General features: G+C 49.9%; 1 protein-coding gene across 2 annotated transcripts in view; it reads right to left on the bottom strand.

The window, feature by feature from the left end:
- Positions 1 to 11,758, bottom strand: part of Adcy3 (adenylate cyclase 3) — a 123,712-nt gene that overhangs the window by 20,059 nt on the left and 91,895 nt on the right. For both annotated transcript variants that reach the window (XM_013013648.1, XM_013013649.1), the window contains exons 4-6: positions 1,781 to 1,911; positions 1,159 to 1,270; positions 885 to 1,012 (exon numbers count right to left, since the gene is read on the bottom strand). In XM_013013648.1, coding sequence (XP_012869102.1) covers positions 885 to 1,012; positions 1,159 to 1,270; positions 1,781 to 1,911 — 371 coding nt within the window. The remainder of the gene's footprint in view (positions 1 to 884; positions 1,013 to 1,158; positions 1,271 to 1,780; positions 1,912 to 11,758) is intronic.

Raw genomic sequence — 11,758 nt, 5'->3', positions numbered from 1 at the left:
ACACACACACACACACACACACACACACACACACACACACACGAATAGAAAGCTGTCCCATAGGCAAATGAAGAGTGATGGATAGCCCAGGTCCATCCCCAGGAAAGCTGTCCTCTCCACCTTGTGTGTGGTCTCTCCCCAGGCTACCTGGACCCAAGTCCACTTGAGGATCCACCCTCCAAAGGGCCTCCAGGCCCAGGTTAAGCGTAAGTACAAGGGGAAGGGGAGGAAGGGGTGCTCATCCCTTCAAACCCAGGGGTGGCACCGCTGGGGTGGCACAGCTGGCAGCGGTTGTGTGAGAGCCCATAGCAGGTAACCTCAAAGTTACATCCTTGGGACTCAGGAAAACCCTGAACCCATCTTCTGGGTAAGGGAGTAGGATATTAAGATGAAAAAATAGTGAAAGAAAGAAACAAGAGCCAGGCGCCGGGGGCTCACGCCTGTAATCCTAGCTACTCAGGAGGCTGAGATCTGAGGATCCCGGTTCAAAGCCAGCCTGGGAAGGAAAGTCTGTGAGATTCTTATCTCCAATTAATCACCAGAAAACCGGAAGTGGCCCTGCGGCTGGAGTGGTAGAGTACTGGCCTTGAGCAAAAGAGCTCAGGGACTGAACCCAGGCCCAGAGTTCAAGCCCCACAATCGACCAAAAAGGAGAGAAGAGAGGAGAGGAGAGGGGAGGGCAGGGAGGGCAGGGGAGAAAAGAAGAGAAAAGAAACAGGACCTGGGGGCAGGGGTAGAAAATGTGAGGGGGTGGGACGGCTTTGGCTGAAGGCTGCAAGACTGCGCCATCTCTCCCTGGCCATGAACAGGCCATCCAAGAGGCCTTGATGGGGTCCGGCCAGCCCTGGGAGCCCTGCCCTCCCCTCCCCAGGGCGCCGGCTTACGAGATCGCCTCGACCATGGCGAGCCCCATGAGGATGGAGCAGACGGCGTGGTCCTCGCGGTAGTCAGGCAGGCCGCAGATGCAGTAGTAGCAGTCGCCCAGGATCTTGATCCGCAGCTGGTGGTATTTCTGAAAGGACAGAGAGTGCCCCCTACTCCTAGCCCCCTACTTCTAGCCCCTTCTCGTCATGCGGAAGGGCAGGGCAGGGCGGGAGGAGGAAGGACAGGTGGGAAGGGCTGGGGCTGCGATGGGAGAGCCGGCGGGCTGGTACTTACGGCCGCCAGCTTGTCAAAACGGGCAAAGAGCTCATTAAGAAGCTTCACGAGCTCCTGGGCACTGCAGGCAGAAGACAGCTGGGTGAAGCCCACGATGTCAGCGAAGAGGATGCTGGAATGGGGGAAGAGGAGGCCATGGCCAGTGAGGCCCCAGTACACCCCACCCCCACCCCAGATCCACCACCAGCGCCTGCCCAGCCCTCAGGGCAGTGAGAGACTGGCACTGGCAGGGTTCTGACGCCACAGCTGACTCCTGCAGACATCCCCTTATGGACCTTCCCTGCCAGATCCTGCATAGAGACCACCGCAATCGTCCTATCTCTGCCCCTGGCAGAACACATACTGCTTTGTAGAATCAGGGGTCCCTGGTTCCAGTGCCACAGCTGGCTCTGGATGGCCGGGCTCCCACTGAGGTAACGCTGACCCCAGGGTGGGTTCCAAGTCTTGCCTTGTGGCTCCTGCATGGCCGAGGAGCTCGGGGGAGCCGAGGTGCACACCATGGGACGGCCTTGCCTCTAACCCCAGGGAAAACCAAAGCCCATGACGTGTGGCCGGTCACATGAGGACGTGTCCCTCCCCGGTGGACCCTGCTGCTGGGGCCCGAGCCCATGCGCCTGCGCACCTGACGTTCTCATGGCGGTACATGTACATGGTGTTGAACTGCTGCTGGTCCTTCTGGCTCTCGTCCTTCTTCATGTCTTTCAACATCTCATCGGCCACGTGCTTGGGCAGGATTGAAAGCATGAGGTTCTCCTGGGAGAGGGGGGCAGGGTTGGAGGATGCTGGCCCCATAGCCCTGAGGCCAAGTTCAGCAGCGAGAGGCCACGCAGATGTACAGTGGCACAGGCCGGGGGCTTCCCACTGACAAGGCTCAGTATCCTGACGGTCCCTCAAAACACAGGCAGGTGTCACAAACTCCACAAAGAAACCCTAGCTCAGCCTCCCCTTTCTACAAGAAGTGCAGCCATCCCTGAGCCCTCACTGCTGGGTCCCCTTCACAGAGCCACCGGTGCCATTTCACAGAGCCATCTCCCATTCAGATCCAACTTGGTCAGAGACTTAGGACATGAGGCCTCAGTGATGCAAAGCCCGGGAGACACAGGTCACTACCGCTGGTGCAGGGTGGTGTGACGCTGCCATGACCAGAGAGAGTATTGTGCGGGGGGACAGAGGGGTCAAAAACACGAGCGAGCATAGGAACACCAGGAGTCTTCCTACAGGTGGGGGCACGGCAACTCCTGAGGCCAAGATGCTGAGGGAAGAAACACCCAGAAACTCTATCCGACGTTTCAGTGGAAACAGAAACAGGAATGCTTCCCAAGCACTGGGTATAGATCAGGGGTCAGCAAGCGGTGACCCGTGGGCCAGATCCTAGCTGCTGCCTGTTTTCATAAGTGAAGTTTCTTTGGCACCCGGCCACACACATTTGTTTACATGTGGTCTCTGGACACTCCAACAAGAGTCGAGCGGTTACGACGGAGACCATATGGCCCACAGAACCAAAATATTTACTGGTTCTTTCCAGAAAAAAAAAGTCTGTAGCTTAGGCATCTGGGTGGATGAAATGTGGAACCGGAGGAGAAACAGATGTGTGCGAGGGGCGGTCGGGCACGTGGTCATGCCCTTGATGAAGCCGGGGAGGTGAGTGGACACTGCTGGTGGTGCAGAGGTGAGGGGGCTGTGCCGCAGCTCCTGCTGACACCCAGTAGTCAGAAATGAAAAGGAGGTGGGCAGGGGAAGTGGGAGCGCAAAACGCTGCGCTTGCTCCCCCTGGTGGAGAAAGGTGCTAACAGCAAGCAGTGCAGGACAATGAGGGGTGGGGGACCGAGTTAAAGGAGAACTGAACTGAACTTAACCAGACTGAGGTTCCCTAGGATGGAAGTTGTGGAAGGTCAAGGGGCAAGAGAAATGTGGCTAATGGTGAAGACATGACCAGGTAAAGGTGTGTAGGCTGGGCACCGAAGCTGAGGCAGCCTGGGAAGCAACTGCCAAGGGCCAACAGGAGGCTAGAGTTACAGATTGGCACAGGTGAGGTAGCAAGAGCCAGAGGATGACAGGCAACACCGCCCCCTCGTGGCGAAAGAGGTCCGGGTGACTAGGGTCTCAGCTGCCACAGAATGGGCTGCTGAAAAAGCCAGGCTATCAGCAGCTCTGTGTCCACAGTGCAGCCCACCAGACCTGTTTGCTTCCAGGGTGGTCAGAAATCCAAGAACTGGGGCCTGCTTCTGGCCTGAAGTGTTTGATGACAGTTCAGTCATTATCTTCTGTTTTTACAGCAATCTCTTTCGTGGTTAAAAACCTTGCGACAGTTAACAGGAGCTGGTGGCTCATGCTGGTAATAGCTACTCAAGAGCCTGAGATCTGAGGATCTCAGTGTGAGGCCAGCCTGGGCAGCCTTATCTCCAATTAAACATTAAAAAAAAAAAAGCCAAAAGTAGAACTGTGGCTCAAGTGGCACAGCATTATAGCTTTGAGGAAACAAAAAGTTCAGAGACAGCACCCAGGCCTTGAGTTCTAGCCCCGGGACAATACTAAACTACCCACCTTGCTATGGCATCATTACAGCTCAGGAATGAGAAGCCAAAATAACCCCACAGCGGCCAGCCCTGGCTCCACCTGAGTGGGAGAAGTAGCAGTGCTGTCCCCAGGGAGCCCCGCAGCTTAGCAGAGCACGTGTGTGGGAAGATGGAGAGGAGCAGGTAAGGAACAGGGCAATGTGCCAGGGATGAGAGCAGGGAGGGGATGGAGGACACCGGTCTGGGAAGGTCCCAGAGCTATGCGAGTCTCCCTGCCAGCCTGCAGGCCACAACCCCAGCAGCCAGGGCCCATGTGCTCAGGCCTTTCCTGCCCTTCACAAAAGTCCTTTGGGAGCTCCAGGACACCAGCATCCATTCTAGTCCTATGCAGAGCTGCATGCCCCGCCCACAGACCCACTTTCCCTCCAGATGCTGCCTCCTCCAGCCAGGTCTGGGCTCTAGGGCTGTCAAGTAGCAGAGCACAAAGGTGGCAGCAGAAACACCAATCAGGGCAGCCCTGGAGCCTAATCACAAGGCTTTGGAAAGCCTGTGCCAGTGCCAGGCTCCTCTTTGCGGGGAGACGGTAGGAATGTTCAATTTTACATTATATATTTCCATGATAATGTTCAAGAATGATCTAGAAGCTCTGAAGGCAGACAATCATAAATATCCATCTTGGTGATAACAAGAAAGGAGCTGTGCCTGTAAATGAAGACTACTGTTTTAGATTTACTTGTGTGCTTAGCAGAAACCTCATCCTGAACCTCAAAACAGTTCATACAAAAGCTGCCCTAAGTCATTCTGATAACAAGGCAGTTTTAAATAAGTAGATACACTCCGAGGGCAGGATGAATGGATCTTAAGCAATGAGAAGTAGGTGGGGCAGGCAGGTGTGGGGCAGTAAAGGTCATGTAGGTGGAAGTCGAAGAGAGAGAAGTAGCTGAATACTCACTAACTGTGAGGACTCCCCCCTCCCCCTCCCCCCTAGCGCGAATGCTAGGGATGTGTGGTGGCCTGGATATGAAATAACCCCTCCTCCCAACAAAAAGGCTCATGGTTGAAGACTTGCTCCCCACCAGTGGGACTTTTGCAAGGCATGCACTCTACCGCTGAGCTACCTTCCCAGCCCCACCAGTGGGACTTTTGAAAAGTGACTAGATTATCAGGGCATTAGAAAAGTGACTAGATTATCAGGGCATTAACTTTATAGGTAGGCCTTTAGGAAGTAGGATTTCCCCAGGAAGTGGGCCAATAGGCATGCTTTTGAAGGGTATCTGGTTCTTGCCCCCTTTCTGTTTCCTCTGCTTCCTGGCTGCTATGAGGTAAGTGGCCTTTGCTTTACATGCCTCCTCCATGATATTCTGCCCTGCTTCCAGCCCAAAGCAATCGAGTCAAACAACTATGGGCTAAAACCTCTGAAATTGTAAGCCACAACCAATCTCTCTTCCTTTTAAATTGCCTTTCTTGGGTATTTTTCACAGTGATGAAAAGCTAACAGAAAATTGGTGCTAGAGAAGTAAAATCATGGCTGTGACTACATAACCATGTATGTGGTTCAGAGGCCTTGGGAAAGTAGTTGGCAAGAGGACTTTGGAAAAGTTTGTAGGAATGGACTACAGAAGTTCCAGAATACAACAAGCCAGGTTTAATGGGCAATTCCAGTGGAAGCTCAGTAGACCAGACTGCCAACAGCAATGTGAAAAGAAATGAGCTCCTGAGACTCCCGACAGATAGAAAAACTCTATAAGGAATTGGACCTGGAGGCCATCTATGTTACCTTGTGGCAAAGAACTTATCTATATTTTGTCTGGGTCCTGAGACTTTGTAGGAGAGTAAGCTTGAAAGGTGACAGACTAATGAAACTGGCAGAGGAAATTTCTAAGTAGTCAGCATTCAAGCTGTGGTATGGATCATACTGGCTGTTTTCAGCCAGACTTAACAGTGAGAACTAAAAGTAAGCAACAGAGCAGAAAGATTTGAAACATTTGTAGTTTGCAGAAAAGTACATGTACAATTGGCTCAAGTAAACTATAGTTATTAAACAGATGGGGACTGTTAAAAAGAAGCCAAAGCCAGGAGCTAGTGGCTTATCACATAAACAGAAAAGGCCAGAAGTGAAGTTGTGGCTCAAATGGTTGAGTGCTTGCCTAGCATTCATGAAGCCCTGGGTTTTATTCTTCAGTGCCAGATAATCAGAAAAAGCCAGAAGTGGCACTGTGGCTCAAGTGGTAGAGTGCTAGCCTTGAGCAAAAGAAGCTCAGGGACAGTGCCCAGGACTGGCCAAAAAAAAAAAAAAAAATCACTGCAGCCACGGTCCAAAGGTGCCTAGCTACTGCTCAAGTTGACAGCCAACCTTGGTGTTGTTCATACAATGCTGGTTTTGCAGGTATGAAAAATTCAAGTTGTGAGATCATGCAGGCTTCCACATAGATTTCAAAGGAACACCTCGGAGACCAGAAAAACTATGACCAGGTCAGTATCCTGCAAGCGGCCCCTAACAGGGTCATGTGTAAAGTTGTGAAGCAGCAGCCTCGGCTGCAGTGGAGACCCAGGGAAGCTGGAGATGGTAAGAACATGAAATGCTGGCAGAGGACAGCTGCAGGTAGAGAGCAGAGGCAGTCCGAGAGGAGTCATGTGGTCTACAGGAAGCAGGGCCTGCACAAGACTTTGGAGCTCACCACCCACCACCGTGCATCCTAGATGTTGTCAGACATACTCTACAGCATCCTGCTTGGTTTGGGCCTTGCTTTGGTCCCACCATTCTTTTCTATCCTCCCATTCCTCCCTTCTGTGATGTGGGATTCATAGCTAAGAGTTTAACCCTCTGTCACAGAGGAGATTAAGGGCTTGAACTTTTGAACCATGTTAAAACTGTTAAGACTTTGAGGAAATGAACTAAGAAATGAACTAAGAAGCCTGAAGCTGGTGCCCATACCTGTAATCATAGCTACTCAGGAAGCTGAGATCTGAGGATCAAGGCTCAAAGCCCGGGCAAGGAAAGTCCATGAGACTCTTATCTCCAATTAACCACTGGAAGTGGTGCTGTGGCTTAAGTGGTAGAGCACTCATCTTGAGCTGAAGAGGTCAGGGACAGCATTCAGGCCCAGAGTTCAAGCCCCACGACCAACCCCCCCCCCAAAAAAAAAGAAAGAAAGAAAAAGAAAAGAAATGAACTAAGTGCAGTATTACAAGAGGGACAGAAGAGCCAGGGAGAGAATGGTGTGGTTTGGATCTGAAGTGTTAAAGGCTTGGTGCCCACACTGGTGGCACCAGTGGGATGGCACTTCGTAGGTGCCTATCATCTGCCTATCAGGAGGCAGAGGAGGAGGAGGAAATAGGTCTCTAAGGACACATGTTGACAGATACACATTGCTCTGGCCCTGTCCTCTGGGTTTCCTGGCTGCCACAAGGTAGAAATCTCTCCTCTTTGCCCCTTCCATCATGATGTACGGGATCACCAGAGCCCAGAAACAAGAGACTACCAATCATGGACTAGAACCTCTGAACCCATGAGCCAAAACTAATCTTACCCGTGTAAAATGGTTTCTCTGAGGTAACTAACCCAGGATAGAACCCAAGTGCTTGGCCAGTGCTCTAGCGAGAAGGTATATGCCTGGGGTTCTTGAGACAGCCTTGTACAGACCGCGTCAGGTCCCCACCTGCTTCTTCTCCCCAATCCACTTTCTTTCTTTCTTTTTTGTTTTTTGGGTCCGGTCGTGGGGCCTGAACTCTGGGCCTGGGCACTGTCCCTCAGCTCTTCAGCTCAAGGCTAGCGCTCTACCACTTGAGGCACAGCGCCACTTTCGGCTTTTTTCTTTTTGCTTATGTGGTGCTGAGGAATGGAACCCAGGGCCTCAGGCATGCAAGGTAAGCGCTCTACCACTGAGCCACCTTCCCAGCCCCTCCAATCCACTTTCTACAACACATCTAAACTGTGAGAAGAACTGTCTTTCTTTTTTTTTATCAAAGTGTAAGTACTTAAAGATTCCTGCTTTGTCTTGGTGGCTTGGCTCTTGTTAAGGAAAAGAGAAACTGCTTTGGGCTAAAAAAGGATTTTTGAAATGTAAGGTTTTTGTCTTAAACTGGGTTCTTTTCAAGGTGGAATTATGACACACCCCAGACTGTTCAGGAAATAGAAGAGGGTGTGGGTATATTTTAAGATTACTTGTGAACTGTTAATCTTATTTCTAAATCACTTTATGTAAATACATTTTACCCTATGCAAACTAGCCAATTATGAGCAGATTGTGAACCTGAGCTCAACCAATCTGAGCAGAGGGGCAGGGCCTACTGCATTAGGGATAAATATTGGAGCAGACTGCCTGTTCTGTGTGCTTGTTTGCCAGATTTTTGACTGATGTGCAGAAGTACCCTTTTGCACAGAAGTAAATTTTGCTTTGCTGAGATTATGTATTGTCGTGTCTATTGTTGTGACTCTAACGGTTCTCGGAGGGCATGTTTCTAGCGTGAGCTTCCCTGCCTTCTGTGAAACCTGTGCCCAGCATCCTGCTGCATTCTCCCTGCCTCTGCAGGCATCTCAGACTTTACTGTGGCCCTACCTGCCTTCCTGGCCCACCTCCAACTGCTTTCTTCAGTAGGCCCTTGGATGTAGACAGGTGGGACTATTGTCTTTTCTCTGTAGCTCTCCTTGACATGCTCTGCTCCTGATATCACGCTCTCAGAACCCCCTCCCTACTCAAACCCTTTAACATCACCTCATGATATATCTCTTTCCTAGCCTCTCCCATGTGTGCCGTTCCTCTCTTCTCATTTATGCTTACTTTGTTACTATCTTTATGCTGGTAGAGACTTAGTTTGTTTTTGTATTCCAAAGATTCTAAACTCTTTTCTGGATCCTGGCCTCTCTTTTGGGTGTGAGATGTTAGATATGGATATTCTAGAAAACCAGAAAATCCCTGCGAGCCATTCTTGGGGTTCATTTGAAAGACTCACACCCCAGCAGCCATGATGGCAGAAACCTACAATTTCAGCACCTGTGAAGAAGCAGAGGCAAGACTGTGAGGAGCGGCTCAGCTGGTCGAACACCAGCCAATGAGCGAAAACAGAAGGTACAGAGTTCAAGTCCCTGTCTCAGATCTAAAAAAAGTAAAGAAAAGAAAAACAGAGTTCAAGACTAGCCAAGGCTACATAACCAGACCCTGTTTTTAAAAAAGTAAGTATATAAAAACAAATCCCATCACTTTATGTTTCAGGGGCAAGAAGGAGGCTGGGTTTCAGATCTCTCTCTACCAACCTAGTGGTTCCCACAATGCATACAGGGGTGAAGGGGCTGGGGGTTACCCTAAGCAACCCAGACCTGATGGATGTAGTTTAGTCATTCTAGAATAGAGGAAATGCTTCCTTTTCCAAAAATACCAGTTATGTGCTATATGTTGCAGGAATTCTAAGAATGTTCTAAGCCTTTGACCTATTAATGACTCTTCTGGGAATTTATCCAAAGGAAATAATTTTTTTTAAAAAAAGATATATGTGCAAGAAGATCTGCATCAGAATAATAAATAACATTTGTGAGAAAAGCTTGCCAAATGCCCAGTGGATGGCTGATCTCATGGAGATGCACCCCTGGGTGCAGAGGATTAAGTAACCTTAAGCATGGTCACAATGGCCCTTTTCACCAAGATGGATCTGAGAACAAGGAAGGAAGTTCCTGCCCCTCCTTAAAACAGAGGCTTTGAAGGCCAACAAGATGATGTGAAAAAGCATCAACACACACACAGACACACACACACACACACACACACACACACACCCTCTGAATCATCTGTTCATCCACCTTCTTGTGGCCCAAGACACTGATCTAGAGGCAGCCCAAATTTCTCCAAAATGACAGCCCAGGAGAAACAGGCTTGACCAGTATGCCATCACCAGATGCTCTGACCAGAGTCCACCACAAACAAGACAGAAGACAACACACTTGTGTTCACCAAGGATGTCAAAGTTGACAAGAACCAAATCAAACAGGCTGTGACAGGTTCTCTGGCCTTGTTCCTGTGGCCAAGACCAACACCCCAAGCAGGCTGACAGAGGGGAAGGTGTAGGTACAACTGACTCCTGACTCCTGGTTGTGTGGTGGCTGGTTAACCCTACATAGACATTTTTCCACCATTAAAACATGATCATGGGGGCTGGGAAGGTGGCTCAGTGGTAGAGCCCTTGCCTTGCATGCATGAGGCCCTGGGTTCGATTCCTCAGCACCACATAAGCAAAAAGAAAAAAGCCGGAAGTGGCGCTGTGGCTCAAGTGGTAGAGCACTAGCCTTGAGCTGAAGAGCTCAGGCACAGCGTTCGGGCCCAGAGTTCAAGCCCCATGACCTACAAAAAAAAAAGAAAAAGGCAGTTTATCTTGAGGGACAGAATTAAGAGAAAATGTAGTATTTTCAAAGTTGCAGCTCTTACCCTTAAAACACTCAAAATAACCATGGAACGAGCTGCTGTCTCCAGCTGCGATACTAACCCTGACCCTGACTTCTCTGTAACTGCCAGATTTCTCAGCGAGGGAGGCCCTGGGGGTCCCTTGGGCTGGCTCCAGACTTCCCAGCCTGCTTGGGGATGTCCAGGAGACAGTATCCAGTGTCCAGTGGCACAAGAGGGGGGCGGAACCTGTGCTGAGTCACTGGCTACCCAGAGAGGTAGTGCCAAGGCTGCTCGACGCGCAGGACTTGAGGCTTCTCCACTCAGTGTGGCTAGCAGGGTGGCATCATCATCATTATTCTGTAGCTCAGTGGAGATAAGAGTCTCGTGGACTTTCCTGTCTGGGTTGACTTTGAACCATGATCCTCCGATCTCAGTCTTCTGAGCAGCTAGGATGACAGGCATGAGCCACGGGCACCCGACTAGGGAGCAACATTTTGGAAGATCCTACTAAGATGATGGCCTGAGCCATACTGCCAAAGCAGACAAAGCCAAAGCAGACACTGTGGAACACCACGCCAGTGGAATTCACTTAAAAGCTGAAATGGCTGCAGCCCCAAACAGCTAGGAGGCGCCACAGCTCACCAGGTCTCAGAGAACTAACTACCATCAGCATTGTCAGGAACGGAAACTTAACGATTTATTCTTCCTTGCTCCTTACTCTTTATTTTCATCATTGTTTTTAAAACAATGGGGCTACAGTAATAAGTCAGGTAGAGTACATTTCTTTTCAGACAGTGTCACCCCTTCCCTCACTGTCTCCCAGTTTCATCATTGATGTGTGACTTTTTCCAAGAGGAATTGAAAACTAGACCTTTAAAACTCTTGGCATTTGGAACTCTCAAATACTATGCGGAATATTCATGGAGCATCATTATTCGTTATGCATCAGTTTGATATACTGATTTACATAAACTATATTCAATGAACATATTAACTGAATGAAGACATGGACTATATGTAATAGTGAAACTGCCAACATTCCATGAAGCTTTGTGGTCAATGTCAGAGCTTTTCATATTGTTTCTCCTTGCTAAATGTACTAAATGCATGATTTGACATGATTTGCTAAAAGTACTAATGTGCTTTACTTATGAATATCTATTCCTGCAGACCTGATTCAGGTGTACCAAGATTCCACCATTCCCTTTCCCCGTCTGTACCTTTTTATTCACACTGTGCCTGGAAGACTGACCTAGTGGAAAATGGTATTTTCTTACCTGGAAGCCACTGTTTATCAGATGGCCTGGGCCTCCAAAAAGTAAGTTCTAGTGAGGCCAAGGAGCTAGATAGGAAGAATTCCAAAGGCCACTTTGCTGAAGAGATTGTGGGGCTTGAACTCTGGGCCTGGGTACTGGCCCTTGGCTCTTCAGCTCAAGGCTAGAGCGCTACCGCTTGAGCCACAGCGCTACTTCTGGTTTTCTGGTGTTTAATTGGAGATAAGAGTCTCACAGACTTTCCTGCCTAGGCTGGCTTTGAAGTGTGATCCTCAGATCTCAGCCTCCTGAATAGCTAGGATTACAGGCGTGAGCCACTGGTGCCCAGCTGAAGAGACATTTTTTTTTGGGTCCGGTTGTGGGGCCTGAACTCTGGGCCTGGGCGCTGTCCCTCAGCTCTTCAGCTCAAGGCTAGCGCTCTACCACTTGAGCCACA

Source organism: Dipodomys ordii, unplaced genomic scaffold, assembly GCF_000151885.1.
Source record: "Dipodomys ordii isolate 6190 unplaced genomic scaffold, Dord_2.0 Scaffold20, whole genome shotgun sequence".
NCBI classification, from domain to species: domain Eukaryota; kingdom Metazoa; phylum Chordata; class Mammalia; order Rodentia; family Heteromyidae; genus Dipodomys; species Dipodomys ordii.
Note: the sequence above shows the minus strand (reverse complement) of the source record. Positions and strands in the feature narration are given on the sequence as shown.